Source organism: Culicoides brevitarsis, chromosome 3 (assembly GCF_036172545.1).
Source record: "Culicoides brevitarsis isolate CSIRO-B50_1 chromosome 3, AGI_CSIRO_Cbre_v1, whole genome shotgun sequence".
NCBI classification, from domain to species: domain Eukaryota; kingdom Metazoa; phylum Arthropoda; class Insecta; order Diptera; family Ceratopogonidae; genus Culicoides; species Culicoides brevitarsis.
Window position 1 is genome coordinate 35,631,303 of NC_087087.1, and position 18,286 is coordinate 35,649,588.

Sequence of the window (18,286 nt, forward strand, 5' to 3'; positions counted from 1 at the left end):
TTAAGTTGTTTTAAGCATGCAATTTGAATATAACTGACGATCATATACAATTATTCCTATAAAAAAAATCAAATATGTAGATTTAAAAATTAATAAGCACGTTGTTAATTAACAAACAGTTAAAGATAAAACATTTTTAATTGAGCTATTTTTGTTTTAGTTCATTTAAAGAATTTAAGCAAAAAGTATAAAATATATATTAAATAGTTTTGTCATTAAAATTATGACAATTTAAAAGAATGTTAAAAATTCTGTTAAACCAAATTTTTTTCTTGTCAATATTATTTTATTTTTAGCGTGTAATAATTGACTGATTATACTCAAAAAAGAAACATCAACATTTTTAAAGTCGCTTTAAAAAAAAACAAAAATACTATACTTAACTTATTATGCTTTAGGTAAAGAAAAACAATAAAACCCCATTTAGATATAGAAAAACATTCAAAAACAACATTTGTACTCAACAACGTTATCCTTTTGAATAATAATTGCTTTTTAATCGTCTCTATTCAAATACTTGTCTTTAAAGTACATATGTTTGAACTCCAACATTTTTTTATTCCTTTATCTCCTATGTAAATCTAATTATTTTTATCCCTTTTTTGGTCCTAACCTTTTGACAAAAAAAAACTAAAGTACTTGTAAGAAAAATTGTATCTCTGTCTCCATCAAAAATGCATGCAACATATATAAATAGTAAAAATAAAAAAACTCAAATAATTGAGTGAAACTTTTATCAAAGTGTTCTCTAGATGTTTTTCAAAGTATATTCTGCAACTACTATTACTACATCTACTAACTATGCACAAAGAGACTCCCCCAGAAACAAACAGTACCAAACAAAAAAATCGTAGAATATATATGTAGAAGGAAGGAACCATTAAACAAAATATTATATATGTTATTTATAATTAAGTTCAATGAAATAAATAAAATGTTGACAAAAACACATATGAATAAAAAATTCAGAAGTTCCGCCCAAATGATGAAGAAGCACTTTCTTGAATAAAAACGGGAAATGTGAATGTTAAAAACTTTGTTCGTTTCTCTTACTCTCAAATTCTATCTAAATGTAATCTAAAATATAAAAACAAACACACTCACAAAAGAAGAGCTTAAACATATTAAATATTTTTTTTCATTATTTATTGTACTAAATTGTATTAAAACGCACTATATTATGTTTTACATTTATTATTCTATAAAGCTGAAAATTTTTATTCGTCATTTGCTCCTTTTTCAACTTCTCATACAATATTATACTCAATGATGATACATAATATAATAAAGAGTAAAAGTTATCATAATATTTTGAAATATAATAATCTTTATAATTAAGTTTGCGCAGATGATATTTTATTTAGTTAGAGCGTATCCATATAAAAATACTGAGGCAAAAAACTAATAATCAAAATACGTTTGTAAAATGGAATAAAGGACCATCAATTAAATTTTGTCGTTGTCCTTAAACTTTTTATGTGCAAGTTAATAAATAATTAATAATGCTAAGTTTTGTTGACATATATTATTAAAAATAAATTATTACGTAGATATTGAATTGATAAATAAATATAAATCTTTATAAAATGGAGAAAAAATAAAATGTATAATTAATAAAAAAGTTTCTTTGGTCCTTTTCCTTTTTTGTGTTAAAAAATTAATTTATGCTCTTCGTTCATTCATTGTAAGTATTTTTGTATATTATTATTTTTGAAGTGTTGGTTACTTTGCTTTTGAAATGAATTTGCTTCTGTTGTTTTCAGTTCACAAAAATATTTCGAATTAAAAAAAGTACTTTTTTTGCAACAAAATCCGTTATTTTTAACTGATTCATTTTAAAATTTGATGGAATAAATTGCGCATGTCTGTAGTTTGAAGCCGTAGTTTGTGGAAACAGTTTGAGCCAGAAAAGGAAATAATATTTGAACTTACCGTTAACTTTGTATATTGTAAATTTTTCTATATTTTTTTAACACATTACCTTTTTCAATAAAATTTTGAAAAAAAAATCAAAATTAAAACACATTTTTTGTATTTTCAACATTGTCATTTGTTACTTTTATTATAAATGTTTGCATTTTTCTATGTGTTTCCCTCATTAATCGATAAGTTTTACAATACTTTCATGCATACTTTTTAATTTATTTATTTTCATTATTATTACTCTACAATTTATCTTGAATCATTTTAATGTTTTTTTTATTTATATCTTAATATGGGCGTGATTCTTTATTCATTTTAAAATTTACAATTTTTATGAAACATAAACTTTAACATTTATGTCATTTCATATGTTTAATAAATTCTATCATATGAGAGTGTCGAATCGAATAATTTTATAAATTAAAAATTGTATTCAAAAAAAAAAAAAGTTGTTTAAATATTTATAAGTTTGATTGATTAGTCCTCTTGTTTATTTTATTTCAACGTTTAATTCAATATTACACAAACAAATGTTTTATTATCATTATATTTACAAAAAATATACAAACCAAGGAAATTATATGAGTATTTTTTCGTTTTTCGAGTCTTTCATACATTTAATACTTTTTTTGTTCATAAAGTTATACCATTTATTATTATTATTATTTACTTATTTATTTGTTTTGTCAGTGATAAAGACTCTCCTCTTTTGTTTTAAATATTTTGTATTTTACGGCGTGTTTTTTTTTTACAAAAATAAGATTATAGTCCTTTATTTATAGTAAAATTTGCGTATTTTTAATTGATTTGGCATCTTCTATTTTTAGAGTTTTTCTTGTTGTGTTACTTGTTTTTAAATTTCTCCATATAGAATATTTGCTACATTATTTTCTAAAATTATTTATCTACTATCTACTTTTATTTTGTATTTATTTTTGCATGTTTATGTTTTTGTCCCAATTCACAGTTTCTTAAAATATTGTTTTATTTTATCCTTAAAATTGTTTAACAATCACTGTAATAATAATATAATATAATAATAATTTATAAGTATTTATAGGTTATTTTTTTCATTTTAATGTTAATCAATTGGTTCCTTCTATTCTAAATTCCGCTGTATTTTTTTCTGCAGTTTTATTATTTGTAAATTTATTTAATTATTTATTATTCAACTTGTTATTAGCAAATATCTAAATAAAATTACAAATAATGATTTCTAATTTTAGCATTTATTTTACAATTATTTTTTTATTTAAATAAATAATTCGTGCTCATTTTTTATATAATTTACATATGCCAGTCTCAAAAAGCTCGAATCACCTCATATCTTCGTGTATAAATTTAATTATTATTTAGTAATAATGAGTTAACATTTATATTATTATTTATTTTTGTTAAATATATATTGGCAAAATCCGTAAGATTTGCATAAAAATATACGATTTATGATCGATTCGAGTTTTTTTTCTCTTTATTTTTATCACCTTTTTTTATTTATTATGTTTATCAAATAAAATACTTTCTTAGCAAGATCTTCCTTCGAGACAGTCATCATCGGTTTTTCTCTTTTTGCGCTTTGTACTACCAGATTTCTTCTTCACAAATCGAATGTTGTATGGATCATCTGCGAGTTCTGGATACGTGTTGACATCGTGAATATACTCACCTTCAAATTGATTCGCGTATCCTTGCTTGATGATTTCATCGATTTCATTTTGATTCCAATCCATGGATGTGAGTAAGCCAAAGTGTAAGAGTTCCTTTTCACGATGCCACGCTTTTCGTACAGCAGTGAGTTTTGCATGATGCATCAAACGGCTTTTTTCCTTTTCTGGCGTCGTTCCATAGCGTAAGTTAATTACTGCGTGAATACCATGTATCTTGACATCCAAATATTTTCCGTTGCTTCCATTTTCCTTCGTAATTTCGTGGAAAGTCGTATTTACTTGACCTTGAAGTCGTTTGAGTTGTTGACGATCTTCGCTTGCGCGCCATGTGTCATCTTTCACGAAATAGAAAGCATCTTGTTGAGAATTATGAACGACAAAACTAAAGGGCAACAAATGTGTGCGATTAAACACCGACGTATAAACATCGCGATAAATGGCATTTGCCGCAGGAACACTTGAGACAATTGCTTGTCCTTCGAGTGTACGTGAAACAAGAATTCCTCGACCAAAGGGAGGTTCTGTTTCAGCTCCCAACTTGAAGGGACCAACTTTTATGGCATTTGATTTCAATGCAGATTTAGGCGGACCTGAAAGTTGCGAGACACTTGAAATTCGCCTTGATGTGAGATGTGCCAAAAATCCTGAAGCAACTCCCAAATGCGTTTTATCGTAAATGCGCCCTGGCTTTGGTGTGCTCGTAAATTCCGTATTTTTGCTCCATGGCGATGGTAAATTCCACAGATTTTGTTTTGTTTGAGGCATAAGACTTTCGGCGCGATATCCCATAAGTTTAAGCCAAGCAAAATTGTCGATTGGAGGATTTCGATCATGATCGATGTTGATGGGATCATTGCCATTAAAGCGATAAAGATGCAATTTCGTTGGTTCTGAAACGCGTGCGACAACGTCTTCCCAATTAGGAGACATCCATTGCCCGATGAGAGGATCATAAACTTTACCGTTTGGCATGTGCACGAGAGATGTTACTTGATCTAAAATACCTCCACAGAAATCAATCGGCAAATAGAGATATGGGTTTGAGTCGTAAACAATATGCCCATATGGAGATCGCATAATTTCTCGGATTCCTTCGCCGTATTGGTTGAAAATCATAATTGGAGTTCCGCTTTGATCTGTTGCTACGTAGTACTTGTGTCGGAAGACTTGCGCGTAAATAAGATGCCCACGATCGTCGTACAAAAGCGTCATGAGCTTTCCATCACGCGGTGAATAGATTTGACTGACTTCGTGTGGACGTTCGTGATTATTGTAGAAGAATTGGGTAACATTTCCAAAGTTATCTTTTCGTGTTGTCAGACGATTTAAATGATCATAATAGTAACGTACATCAAAACGACCTCGTTTCGTTGCACGTACGAGCAACCCTTGAGTGTTGTAATGGAAACGTTCTTCTCGTGCATTTTGTGCAACTAAACCGCGTGGATCGTATTTGTATTGACCTTCGCCAAATTTGGCAATTCTATCCATAGCGGAATACTCCATTGGAATTGTATTACCTCGATAAGTAAGTGACAACATATTTCCATTGTCATCATAACGGAAACCCCATGGTTCTTGTGCTTCAACGCCAATCAATTGTCCATCACAATCCCACGTATAATTTTTAATATTTGTATAAGTATTGACGCCAACATTCTTTGTGTATGTTCTCGTTTGTGAAATTCTACCATGTACATCGTGTGAGAATTCCATGCGGAAAACTTCCATTCGATGAACTGTAACGGAGAGTTGAGTTTCGAGGAAACGCCCGTCGATCGTTCGAGAGAACATAGCAACGCCATCAAATACAGTTGTGACATTGAATTTGGGCTTGTTTACCTTAAATGCACCAATTTGTTGCAAATTACCCGTTTTTGTATTATATGTGTATATTAAACTTGGCAAGTTTGTGCCGCCAATACGCCCAGCAACTTGTGTCAATCGCATATTTGTATCATACTCATACGTAAACTTGGCATTACTTAAGCCAGCTTTAGCGATAAAGTCGATACGCTCTTCGACGAGAAGTCCATTCACGTGTTCAAAATCCCATTGATACTCGAGATCGCGTTCTGTGTGAATCACGGTATTTGGTTGTCCAGTTGCCATGTTATATGTAAATTCTGTTTTTCCGTCTCCATGTAAAACTTCTGACAATTCTCCAATATTGTTGTAACGATATATAATGCGAGCACCGTCTCCCGGAAATACTGTTTGTAGTAAAGCTCCTGAATACGAATAATGCTGTAAATAGGGCTTTGTACTGCCTGGCGGAGTATATGTTGCTCTTATAAATCCAATTGAGGGCTGATAGCTGAACAAATGTTTTGTACCACTCGGTAATTTGACAAATTTCAATCCGCCATCCGTATCGTATCCGAGTAGGAATTTTCTCTGACTTGCTAAACCAATTTCTGATATCAAATTGTTGTCATTATAAATATACGAGACAGTACCATCTTGCTGACTTGTAACTTCTGAAAGTAATCCATGTCGCTCGTAAGTATATTTGAGTTCTGCGGGTCCCCAACTCCAACCTTCAATACGATTGTACCGATCGTATGTTAAATTTAATGGATATCCGCCATTTCCGGGACGATAGGATTGAGGTAAGCCACTTTGATCAAAAGTTACAGTCAAAATCGGCTCTCGATCTTTATCATAGTATATTTGACGATTCACGAATTGCTCAAACTCGATGCCGAGTACACGAGAATTGTTTACCCAAATTTCACGATTGACAATTTGTTGAGGATTTCGTGCGTCACCGCCGATCAAATTGAACGACGAGTACATTTGATTTATAAGACTGTCGCCCATTGCAATGTTTTGATGAGACCACATTGGCAACATTTGAGCTTCTGTTGGCATAGATTTATCTAAGAGTGGATGACGAGAAATTGCTGCTGCGTTCAACAATACTCCATTCGGTGACGAAATTAAAAGTGTATTATTATTCATGCTTATCATGGCTTTCGTGATTTCTTCTCCTGTTGTCATTGTCATCATCTTAATTCCCCCGCTCAGCAGTAGATCAGTCTTTTCCGACTTGGCAGGCGAAAAAATTGATTGTATGTGTGCTCTAACTGTCACTCCGAGTCCCAAATCTTGCGCCAACGTTGATGTAATATCAATTGACTCTCCGCTTGGCAAAATTGTCGTAATAACACGCCCAAATTCGTTGTAGCGATAAATGAATGTTTCGCCGCCTCCGCTTCGACTGTTCATAAGTCCCGTATTACTGTCGTATTCAAATTGAACTGTAGATTTTCCTTTTTCTAAAATTTTGATCAGCAATCCGTTCGGCGATATTTTCAACTCAGATTTATGATCTTGTGTGTTTTCAATAGAGCTTACAATATTACTGTAGTCACGGAGGAATTGAATTTTGTTGCCAGAACTATCGGTTACGGTTGATAATTTTCCAAAACTCGTATTTTTGCTATACAGGAAGCTGTAACGAGTTTTTCCTGTAGTTAGGTCCTTCGTAGCGACATGTTGTCCATAACGATTAAAAACATAAATTTCATTGGAAGGCGGATAAGGAATTTGGAACTCTGTGTTTTGATCATGATTTGGTAGATAATGTTGCAAAGCAAGAATATGAAGAGAACCTATAAAGAAAAAAAAATATAAATTATTATGTCAAAAACAAGAACAAATACGCTATTGTGTTTTTGTAAAATACTCATTAAATATTTTTGAAAGTTTCAGTTGTGCATTTTCATATTTCTCAATTTCTTAAGTTTTAAAACTAATAAAAAAACATCAAAAGAAAATTCAGTATTTTTAAAATTTTTTACGTATTGTTTTTACGTATTTTTTACGTATTTTCAAAATTATCAATTTTTAAATTTACAACCATCAAATGGACTTTTAAAAATTATTTCCGTTTTTTCAATAAGAATAATTGGAGCTTTAATAAATAATAAGAAGATGCTTAAGAGGAGCTTTAATTAATATTGATGGTCTAAATGAATTTTTAATTCAGATTCATCAAAATTTTTGATTTTTTCTCTCAACTATGTAAAAAAATTGACTTTTGCCCAAAATATTTTTTTTCATTTTCATCAAATTTGAGCTCCTGTATGAACCATACTTGATTTTTACAAAAACACGAAATATTGCAACTAAAAAAAATTACCTTGATCTGCAATATTCACAACTCCATCTTGTGCGACGGCAATAGCGGATATTGCTTGGAACTTTGTGTTAGATGACAAAATTGTCTCTGACGTAACTTTTCCTCCATTATCCTTTTTGTTGTTGTTAAACGCAGCTGTACCTGCGTTTACACCGTTACAAATACAACCATTCACTGTTCCAGCATTTGCCATCATTGCAGCAACTACATCCGGATTTCCTTTGCTACTGCTGTTTAACTTTGTTGACGCTCCTCCGACAGTATTCGAAGGCATTGTTGTCGAATAATTACTGTTATTAGTTGGTGCACAATCACACGCTTGACTACTAATGTTAGCAGGAAAACGGACACGAGAAAAGAGAAAAAAAGGAGAAAATTTTAATTTGAAACAATTGAATTGGAATGTGTTGATGATAACAAATGAATAAAAGTAGAGAAAAATAAAGGGAAAAAGACGAGAAAATCTGGTTGAATAGTTTAATTGCAGTACAAAAAAAGTCGTAATTAAAAATCTTTTGATATTTCCCATTTCTCGACTTTCTTTCAAAACTTTTTTTCTTTTACATCCATTACAGTGAAATTAAAAAAAATAATTACCCATAATTTTCTTGTCGTCCTGCAAATGAGCGCATTGTTCCCGTTGTATCAAGCACCCGTATGGAATTAACTCTACGAGAATCGCTATCTGCAATATACAAGTCGCCATAAGGCGCAAATGCCATCGCCAATACAGTTCCCAATACATCTTCTGTCGTCTTATTTTTATCAGCATTCGAGTTACAATGCAATGGAACACCCGCTACAACTTTAATTTTCATATCTGACGTTAATTTCAATACCAATCGATCATCGATGAAGTGCAATGAACCATCTAACGGATTCAAACTCAAACCTGTTGGCCATTGCAATTGTGCCTGACTTGCTTGAATAGCGCCTTTGCATGGTACAGGACTCCAATGATTATGATGCCCGTGATGTCCTATTAACGTGTGAATTATTCCTCTTGAATCGACAGCACGAATATTCGTTCCATCAGCGATGTACATTGTTTTATCTGCAGCAATAGCAATGCCTTTTGGATGCGATAATCGTGCTTCTAATGCGGGTCCATCATCTCCGCAATTTTGCTCGTCACCTGGAATACAACGTTGCCCGCTACCAACAACGGCTTCGTAATTGCTTGTTGGATCCATAACTTTATCCACAGCCATTACTTTGAGTACTTGATGTTTCTCAGGATCAGATATGTACAGATATCCATCGGCGGGAGATACTGTTAAATAATACTGATACGACACTTGAGTCGTCGAAAGTTGTAAAACTGTCAATACTCGACCATCAGGCGTAATGCGACGTACGAGATTAAAGTCACCCACAAATAGACTTCCATCGGGACCTGATGCAAGTGCAACAGGCGTCAATAATCTTGCATCTTTTGCAATTCCGTTGCAATGATCCTTACAATTCAATGGTCTTTGTTGTCCTGTTCCCATAATTGTCTTAATTATCCGAGGGAATTCTTTTAAATGTAACGTACTGCCATCTCCTTTTTGTAAAATGCCTTCATAGAAATTGTAATGATGATGAATATCCAAGCCCCATCCTCCAATGTCAGAAATATCAACATCAAATCCCTGAAGCTTGGCGGTTTCCGTTTCCCAAATGATATCTTTACATGTAGAATGCTTGTATCCGATTGAAATTCGTGCTAAACCAACGCCATATACTTTTTGTTTGTAGACATTGCGTTTGTTCCAAGCAAATGTGTGTGTAAGATTTGGATCTGCTTCGTATGTTTTCACGTGCAGAGAACCTTCAATTTCAACACCAACATGCACATGCGTTAATGTTGCGGGAATTGTCTCCTTGGTTAACCGCATGTGTACTATACTTAAGTAGCCAGGCGCCTGAGATGATTGATATGTCAAATGCAAATCAGATCCGGGGATTTGTACGGATTCTTGCACAATCTGTGGAATGAGAAAAAGTAAGAGAATGAAAATCGATTTTCGAATAATGTATGTATGTTGAAATATGTGAAGTACGAGAAAATTTTCGACAGAAATCGCCCAAAATTAATTGGTATGGAATCATATTTAATCCCTGTTCTCTGTTCAAAAGTTTTCCCGTCATGTCTTCAATATGTACGAAACTCAGTTTAAATACACATTGATTGTTATTGATGATAATTGATTGCTGTTGTACTTGTGCAATGTTAATTATGGTAATTTACAGTCCGTCACATCATTCTCTTAGATAATTAAGTATAACAATGTGTCTCTCTAACTTGTACTTTAATATACCATAGCGAAGATATTACGGAAAATTTGCATTGTTAACAACACGCACCTGAGTTTCAGCAAAGATAATGCTCTGTCCGGGCATTTCTCCAACAGCGTTTGGCATCCAGGTATTCGTTAATTGAGGTTTCAACAATTCATGATCATGATCTGCGCAAATTGCCTTTGTTGCATCGTCATTATCGTCAAAGTTGTATTGCGAAGCGTTTAAGAAACTTAGTGCAGGATTTGGAGGAGTTATTCTGTGTGAAAAAAAAAAAATAAATTAAATTATATTAAATGACATAATATATTTCAACTTACTTGACATTCTTTGCAAGTAAATCATCGCTTAATTGCATCTGAACTGGCGGCAAAACAATAATCTGAAATGAAATTCAAACTAATTAAAATTTCTAAAAATATTAAAAAAAATTTAAAAAATACCTGATTCCAAGGAACAAAAACTGTTCGTGTAAGAGGTCGAAACGGCGATCTTTGAAATTGAAGCGTCACTGCACCGCCTCCATTCACGAGTACATCAAACCTATTAAGTTAATGAATAATAAATATTTAAGCGAGCAATTCCTTGTGTTATGGACATTCACAACACAAAAATGACAATAACGATGATTATAACGATGATAAGACAAAGTTGAAAAGGCAAACATATTGAGGGGTTACATTTTCTTTTTACGTCGCTTGAAGGCATTAACAAGCGTAAGCTTTAATTTTGGTATTCAATAAAAAAAAATTAGAATTAGAAATTATTCTTATTCTTTATTTTAATTTTTTTTTAATTAAAAATTAATTTATTCAAAAAAACATTTACATTTACAAAAATCTCCTTCTTACTAATTCAGTATGGATTCATATTTAATTTAGCTTTAAGCACACGTTATGCGGTTTCATTATCTCTCTTACTTTTTGTACTTTTTATTATTATATTTTCATAATAATAATGATACACACATAATAATAAAATAAAGGAGTTAGTTGGCGTGTACACAGAAAAACCAAGTACAAGCAAGCAAATATAAATTCTTTTTATCTCTTTTTTGTTGCTGAAATATTAACTAGTCAGTGTGTAGTTAGTATTAAATTCGTCTGAACCAGAAACCTTTTGAACTTTTTGTCGAGCTCTTTTAGGTTTGTTTTATTTTATACCTATTCGTGAGTGTATGTGTGGATGACAAGGAATAGGTAAATAAAGCATATGGTCATGAGAGTAAAACAACAAAGACAAACCAACATTATTATGAAAATTTTCCTCATTTGCCTCTGCGAAAAATATTTATATTTGGAACATTCATGTGGTTTTTATTTATTTTTTATGTTTGTGTATTTTGCATCCTTTCTTATTTTATTTATCATTAGGTTGAATGTTCCGGAAAATAGCCAATGGCGAATGGGATCTTTATTTGACTTGGTTAGATTTACTTTTACTTATTGTTTGTTTGTTTATTCTCGACTCAAATTAAATTTTAATGTAAGTTTTTTTGTGAAATTTACAGAAAAATTATACATATGTCTTTTAACTTTTCAATAAATCACTCAAAGATAAAAATCAAAATTGATAAAAAGTCAACTAACATTACCGACGTCTCTTTTCCTTTTTCAGAAAAAATGAATCTCCCTAAAGATTTTTATTGTTAGGTAATTTTTCCGATTTTTATGTTCAATCGATTAATTTATGTGCTGTATTTTTACACTTCCTATTATTTTTATGGCTAATCAGATATTTTTTGATCCTTTTAAAGTACGGAGTACATAACAGAACTTGTACTTATTTATAATTAACGAAGAAAAAACATAGAGAAGAAAAAAAGTTCGAAGAGATAAAACTCATGAAAATAACATTAACTTGGTTACTTGTCTAATTTGTTTCGCATATAAAAGGCAACGTTGTTAATTTTGTACATTTACACAAAGTGACCTTAAAGGCAAAACGGGAGAAAAAAGAAATGTTTATAGTACAGTTTTCTTCATTATTATCAAATTCTACACATATAGAGGCAAAGAAAGTTATGCTTGTTATAACTTTTGTGTCCTCGTTTATAAATGGAAGACATGTTCTGAAGACGATCTCAAGTTTTTTCCGTTGCTGTTGTTGTTTTGAGAGACACAAGACTTCAAAAAATAATAAAAAGGACACACACACGTAAAACAACAATATGTCGCCGACGGTCCGTTCCTTTTTGCGCCTTATTATTATTGCTGCTTACAAAATTTAATCTCATCAACTTTTCCTTTTATTTTATTTTTGTCTTTCTACGCTAGTTTCTCTTACACTATATATGTCATGAAACGACAGTAAAATATATCATTAGCCCAATTTGGAAGTTGCGTAAACGAAATAATAGGTATACGGAATACCAAAATAATTTGTTTGTCAGCAAATATATTAGCAACATAAAGTTTTCTCTCGTTCGATAATATTTCTCCATTTAGCAAACATTTCCATGCTACAAAAGTTAAAAGATAATTTGGAAAAGTGTGATGAATACACAAAACCATTTAAATTAACTTCACATTTCATTTTCGGTAAAAATTTCTCATCTATCATGCTATGTGTTTGTGCCTTTGTTTTGGTCATCGTTAACATCATCATCGATCTGTCATGTCGTTAGAACAAAAAAAGGAAAAATGAAACTTACCATCCTCCTTGTCGTGTTAGAGTAAAGCCAAAGCGTGAATCACGATCGACTGACACACGGATACCGACGATACCAAGTCCTTGCGGTGTAACAACTTGTCCTCGCATTACGGATACTCGACTAAAAATGGGGGAAGAGCAGAAAAAAGTATAGTGAATGTGTGTAAAAACATAAAGTGCGTTGTTTGTTATAATAATTATTGGGAAAATTTTGAGTAAGTATTAATTTTATTTTTTGTTAGTATCAAAAAATCTACAATGTTCTACTAAATATTAATATCACTATGACAACATTAATTATAATAATTAAATAATAAGATGATAATGTAATTATTTACAAATACATATATTTATAAAATTATAATCAAAAAAACCTCAAACCATCAAAATAAAAAAATTTGTTTTCTAAATAAATAAAAAAAATAATACGAAAAATATTAAAAAATTTCATCAAATTCACAACATATATTATATATAAAATTAATTAATTTCATTTAACTCTTTTATGTTATTTAATTGAAAAAATAAACGTTTATATATAAAATAGAGAAAAAGAAACAAACTGTACAACGAAAAATAATATAAAATGATGTTGAAGTTTATTTGAAGTTGATTGATTGATTGTATAAATATGGTTTATGGTGCTGTGCAAGTTGGTTAATAAAATGTGTAAAAAAATGGGTAAAAATAATAGAAGGTACAGAATATTTTTTTTATTTATTAATAATTTAAATATTTTTTTTTTAATTTTTTGGTATGAATGGAAAAGTGCGATTATTGTTTAATATTACTTTTTCATTTTTGAGGAAAGGATTGTTGACTATCATAAAATATTTTTTTTTATAAATGTCATGAAACATTTAACAATTAATTAAGATTAAAAAATAAAAAAAAAAACAAAATCCATTTGTTTGACGGTATCTAATTGAATAATGAAGAAAGATGATAAAAGTTAACATATCAATCAAAAAATGTGACTTGTCTTTAAAATTAACCTATTTTTATATTCTTATAGAGAGTTCTCTTATTTGCCATCTGACAGTGTATTTGTACATTTTCATTAATTATGAAATACGCTTAAAAATTCTCATATGAACCATCATCATCATAATGATGAGCAATTGTAATTAGAACTTCTAAAATACATTTAACTTTTTTTTCTACAAAAATTAATATTTTTCAAACAGTTGGAACAAAAAAAAAGTTTTCAATTTATATCAGAATCCATCAGCCGTTGATAATAACGGACAACCAGAAAATGTTAAAAATACATAAAGAATAAAAAAGAATATTTAGAATGGAGTAAGGTCGACCTATTTCTACCCTCTTCAGGTTTTTTTGCTCGTTTAATATTTTTTTCGTTAACAAATAAAAATTTACCAACCGTGAAAAATTTAATGAACATTTTCATAGTAATTAAAAATTTGGTTTTTTACGCTGTGTGGTAAAGCATCCATGAGGTTAAAACGTTTCGAGGACGATGTGAAAATATTTTTTTCCTCTTATGAACAAAAAATTGTACCGGAATTCAAATTTTTATTTTCTGAAATGTACGGTAGTCATCGATTTTAATTTTAGGTATTTTTTTTACATCATCGTTACATGAGTTATGGACGTCAAACGTGTTATTTATGGATCAAAAAATGTTACAATCGAGTTGAGTGATTATCAAAAGCTTATCTTGTCATCGCCCAAAGTTATTGTTATATATTTTCTGATGAAACATGACGTTCAAATTCGACCTTTTTTATGGGCGATGTGCTTAATTGAATATTGTTTGATGATGGAGATGCCCGGTTTAATGTGGTTTTTTGTTACTGCTTTTCGGAGAAAATGTAAAAAGTGGTCACTCACTTTTACATTAATTAAGAAATTTTTGGTACTTTCTTTCAATAGCTTTTACCTTTTACAAAATTTTAATTATGATTTTCCATACCGAGAAATTATATTGTGAAAAATGTGTAGTTACAAAATTTTGATTAAAAAGTGGTTTTGACGAAAATATTATTACGGAAAACTTTTGGTTTTCCTCTCCGGTTTTCAATTTCGGATTATTATTTATTATCATTGAAATGTTTTCCTGTTTCTTCTCCGTTCCTCTTTCTCATTCCCGAAAAATGCTTTTTTTACTTTCAGAAAAATATTTTACTTTGTTAATTGTACGTTTTCTCAAATTACAAAGGATAACATCGCTTTGTTTGGAGTAAAAGCACTGGAAAATCATTTTCTTGATAAACTTGGATAAAGTTTTGTTTTGATTGTCAAGTCAAGGAGAGGAAACAGAAGAGATAATATTAATTAGGGTGAGAGACGTCTTCATTGCTTTTGAATATTCGAGAAAGAGGTCAAAACTTTGTTTCACCCTAAAATGTTTCCCTCCTTAAAGTACTTCGTTACAGAATAAGATGAAACTTAACTCCTTTTGTTGCTCGATACAAGAAGAAGAAAAAACTGAAAGCAAAGACCAGCATCAGATTATTTTCATTTATTATATTGCAAGCGAAGCATAGACTGAAGCAGAACATCTACAAAACAACCACGTTATCTTGTAGGCTTTATCTGGAAGAAACGAAAGGAATGAAATGGATATACAACACGCATCACCGACGTCGACGAAAACGAAGCACAAAGCCATTTTTCTTGTTTCGGGTATTATATTAAAAGGTGTTCTTTATAGCTTGAAGATTTTTCAACAGCAAAATACGACGAAGACGATGGCATGCCAAATAATCTTGAATATGTCTGACAAAGTCGTCTTGTTATGCAAATGAGTGTGTCGTCATAAACTAAACTAAAACAGGCAACTATGAAATAAAGTTTCAAGAAGATGTCGGGCACAACAAAAAACCTGAGGAAATTTGTTTTGTCATGCAACTCGCTCGAAAACACTCATTTTCACAGAACGGATGATATAAGAAGGTAAGATTTTTGTATAATAAGAAATTTCATTTTTATCTTATTTTGAAAATTTTTCGAAAATATTTGTCTGTCTCGTTTTCTTATGTGAAATTTTAGAAAATCACAGAAATTCGCTTAAAAATATTAAAAATTCTTTAAACTATTTTTTTATACAATGCAATGAACAAAAAGTATCTGATTCAATGAAAGTAAATGCGGTTTAGTTTTTCATTTCTCGGAAACTTTCATTCTAAAAAAATACGAGATAAAATTTTTCATGTGTCATATTTTGTCAAAATTATGTGTGTTTGTGTAATGGGGTTAGCAAAGCAACGAACGTCAAGATTTGTAAAGATATAAATAATTTAAATTAGGACATTTTTCTCATTTTGTTCCGACGTTTTACGAATCTTCCGTACAAAACGACATCTCCAAGAAGGATAAAGAAGGAGTAAACAAAGAAGTCTTTTACGTCTTGTCTTAACAGAAGAATAAAAAGACGAAGAACTGAAAAGTAATTTTACGCTTTTTTGTGTACATTTAAGTCCCCTTTTAATTAATTATTTAAACACACAGGCACGAGGCACAAGTATGATTAAAGTTGAAAGAAAGCACGAAATAATGTATATAAATGGTACTTTTTGAAGGAGTTTATGGCATTATTTGTTTTAACGCTTCTTTCGTTCCGTTTCTTTCATCTTTTGTGTGCTGTTTTTTTTTTGTTTAGCTGCAACGAAAACTTTTCTCATTCTCGTCCTCTTGAAGGCGTGTAAGAGGAGTTCTGAAGAAAAAAAAACTTTTAAATCAAAGTCGTCTGTCTTTGTATTTTGCTTTACTTTACTTGCGTGGCATGAGAAATATCAACAAAAGTTGGCAAAGATGGATATTTTAGTGACCGATCGATAAATATTTCCTGTATCACACAACAACCAACATCGCATCGCATCGAAGTAGATAGACAACGACGATAGATAGCAGCAGGCATTAAGTGCTTTGCTTGCTTGCGTTTATTATATTCATCGAACGAAGTTGTCGTTGTTAAGTGTTATGTGGTCTCGCTCTCTCTTTCTCGCAGAGTAAAAGCATTTTCATCTGACGCTCTATATATCTATCTATGTGTATTGTCAATGGTATCCTTGACAATCAGAATATGTCTAGCTTTACTAATGTGCTATTAGAGCGTATCTCGTAGTATTTCATTGTTAGGGAGGAATCGTTTTCAAAAACTTGACACAAATTAAAGATAAGTTAATGTTCACTTGTTGAGGAATCAGTTCTGAACGTCAAATTAAGAAGTTTTTACGAAAATTTTTAAGTTTCTACAGAAAAAAGAGAAACTTAAAACGCCTGTCTAATGCACAATGTTGTTGCCATATTCAACCATATCGAGTTCCTCGAAGGAAGGAATGTACAATTTTCGTGCATGTCCGTGTTCCTCTACACTCAATAATAAGAACGATGATATATTTTATAAATAAAATATTCGTGGTGCATAGTTAAGTTTTGCACGTTTAGTATCGTTCTTGTACATTTTTTGCTTGCTTTTCCTTGTTATAAATAAGTAATTTACTCTCTTCTTTTGGCATTTGGTGTATACCAAACTTACACACACGACACGATAGTTCACGCTCAGCTATCTCCCTCGTATTGGCTTTAGAGAGTTGCCTACTTTTAAATTCTTCACCGCAAAATACTTCTACTGCGGAATGGCTTTGCGTGACAAAATCATTATGGTAATTGCTATTTAAAGACAAAAGATAATGTTGTTTATTTTCCTTTTTTTCTTTCTTTCTTTCTTTTTTTCCTTTTTAATCTTTGTCACAAAAAACAGCAACTTTTTTTTCTTTGTTTCGTACGTTTTATTAATTCAAGTAAATGCTTTTTATTAGCAACAACTACGCTGAGTGGCTTGAAAAAGTGAATTAAGCGAACATCTCTACTAAATATATATGTATAGAGTCTTTTTTTGTTTTGGTTATTTTTTTTTACTATCTTTCTTCATCATTATCTATGTCTATAACATTTATAGAACATTTAGCAACACAAATTCAGTTAAATTGTTTTATATTTTTGTGTAAAATAAAAACACTGCAAAAAATATATAATTTCCTAACAAAGTGTGATGAAATACATTTAATTCTATTGTATATATTTCACGATTATTCTTGATAAACTTTGTTAACCTAATATTTTGACGAATTATATTTTTTATTCATTTTTTTTTTGCTTTTTAAACACAAATATGACGCTGACATATAGGATAGGGATCGGGTTGGGAAGGTGTTACATATAAGGATTTTAGGATAATTAGGATTTATTAATATATTAAAAATAAATTATTGTTGATGAGTTTATTTAAAATAATAAAAAGTAATTTAATTATTTTATATATTACGCTTATTAATAGTAAAATAAATTAAAATTGAAAAAAACAATAAATATTTGATCAATTTTATAATTATTATATGTATAATTATTTTAATATTGCATAAAAAAAATAAAACTTCTTTTTGTTGGGTCAGGATGGAATTTCAAATAGCATTGTCAATAAACAAAAATGAAAAAATCTTTTGTTAAACAAAAAATATTTAGTCCAGTAACTTTTTGACGAATAATCTCAAAAACGGAATACTTCAAAAATACAATTATTAAAAAAAATGTTTGAAATTAAAATATAAACAAAAATATTAATAAGCAAAATTTAATAAATTGCCTC

The 18,286-nt window shown here is 30.4% G+C and overlaps 1 protein-coding gene across 7 annotated transcripts in view; it reads right to left on the minus strand.

Annotated features, from left to right (window-relative positions):
• Window positions 1–3,026: 3,026 nt before the first annotated feature.
• The window catches only part of LOC134835629 (teneurin-a), a 196,473-nt gene continuing 181,213 nt past the window's right edge, over window positions 3,027–18,286 (minus strand). For 6 of the 7 annotated variants that reach the window (XM_063850541.1, XM_063850542.1, XM_063850537.1 and 3 more), the window contains 7 exons: window positions 12,674–12,793; window positions 10,464–10,563; window positions 10,341–10,402; window positions 10,087–10,279; window positions 8,335–9,707; window positions 7,738–8,063; window positions 3,027–7,207 (listed from right to left, as the gene is read on the minus strand). In XM_063850541.1, the coding sequence (XP_063706611.1) occupies window positions 3,447–7,207; window positions 7,738–8,063; window positions 8,335–9,707; window positions 10,087–10,279; window positions 10,341–10,402; window positions 10,464–10,563; window positions 12,674–12,793 (5,935 nt within the window). In that variant the 3' untranslated portion in view covers window positions 3,027–3,446. The remainder of the gene's footprint in view (window positions 7,208–7,737; window positions 8,064–8,334; window positions 9,708–10,086; window positions 10,280–10,340; window positions 10,403–10,463; window positions 10,564–12,673; window positions 12,794–18,286) is intronic. The other variant, XM_063850540.1, reaches the window with a different exon arrangement.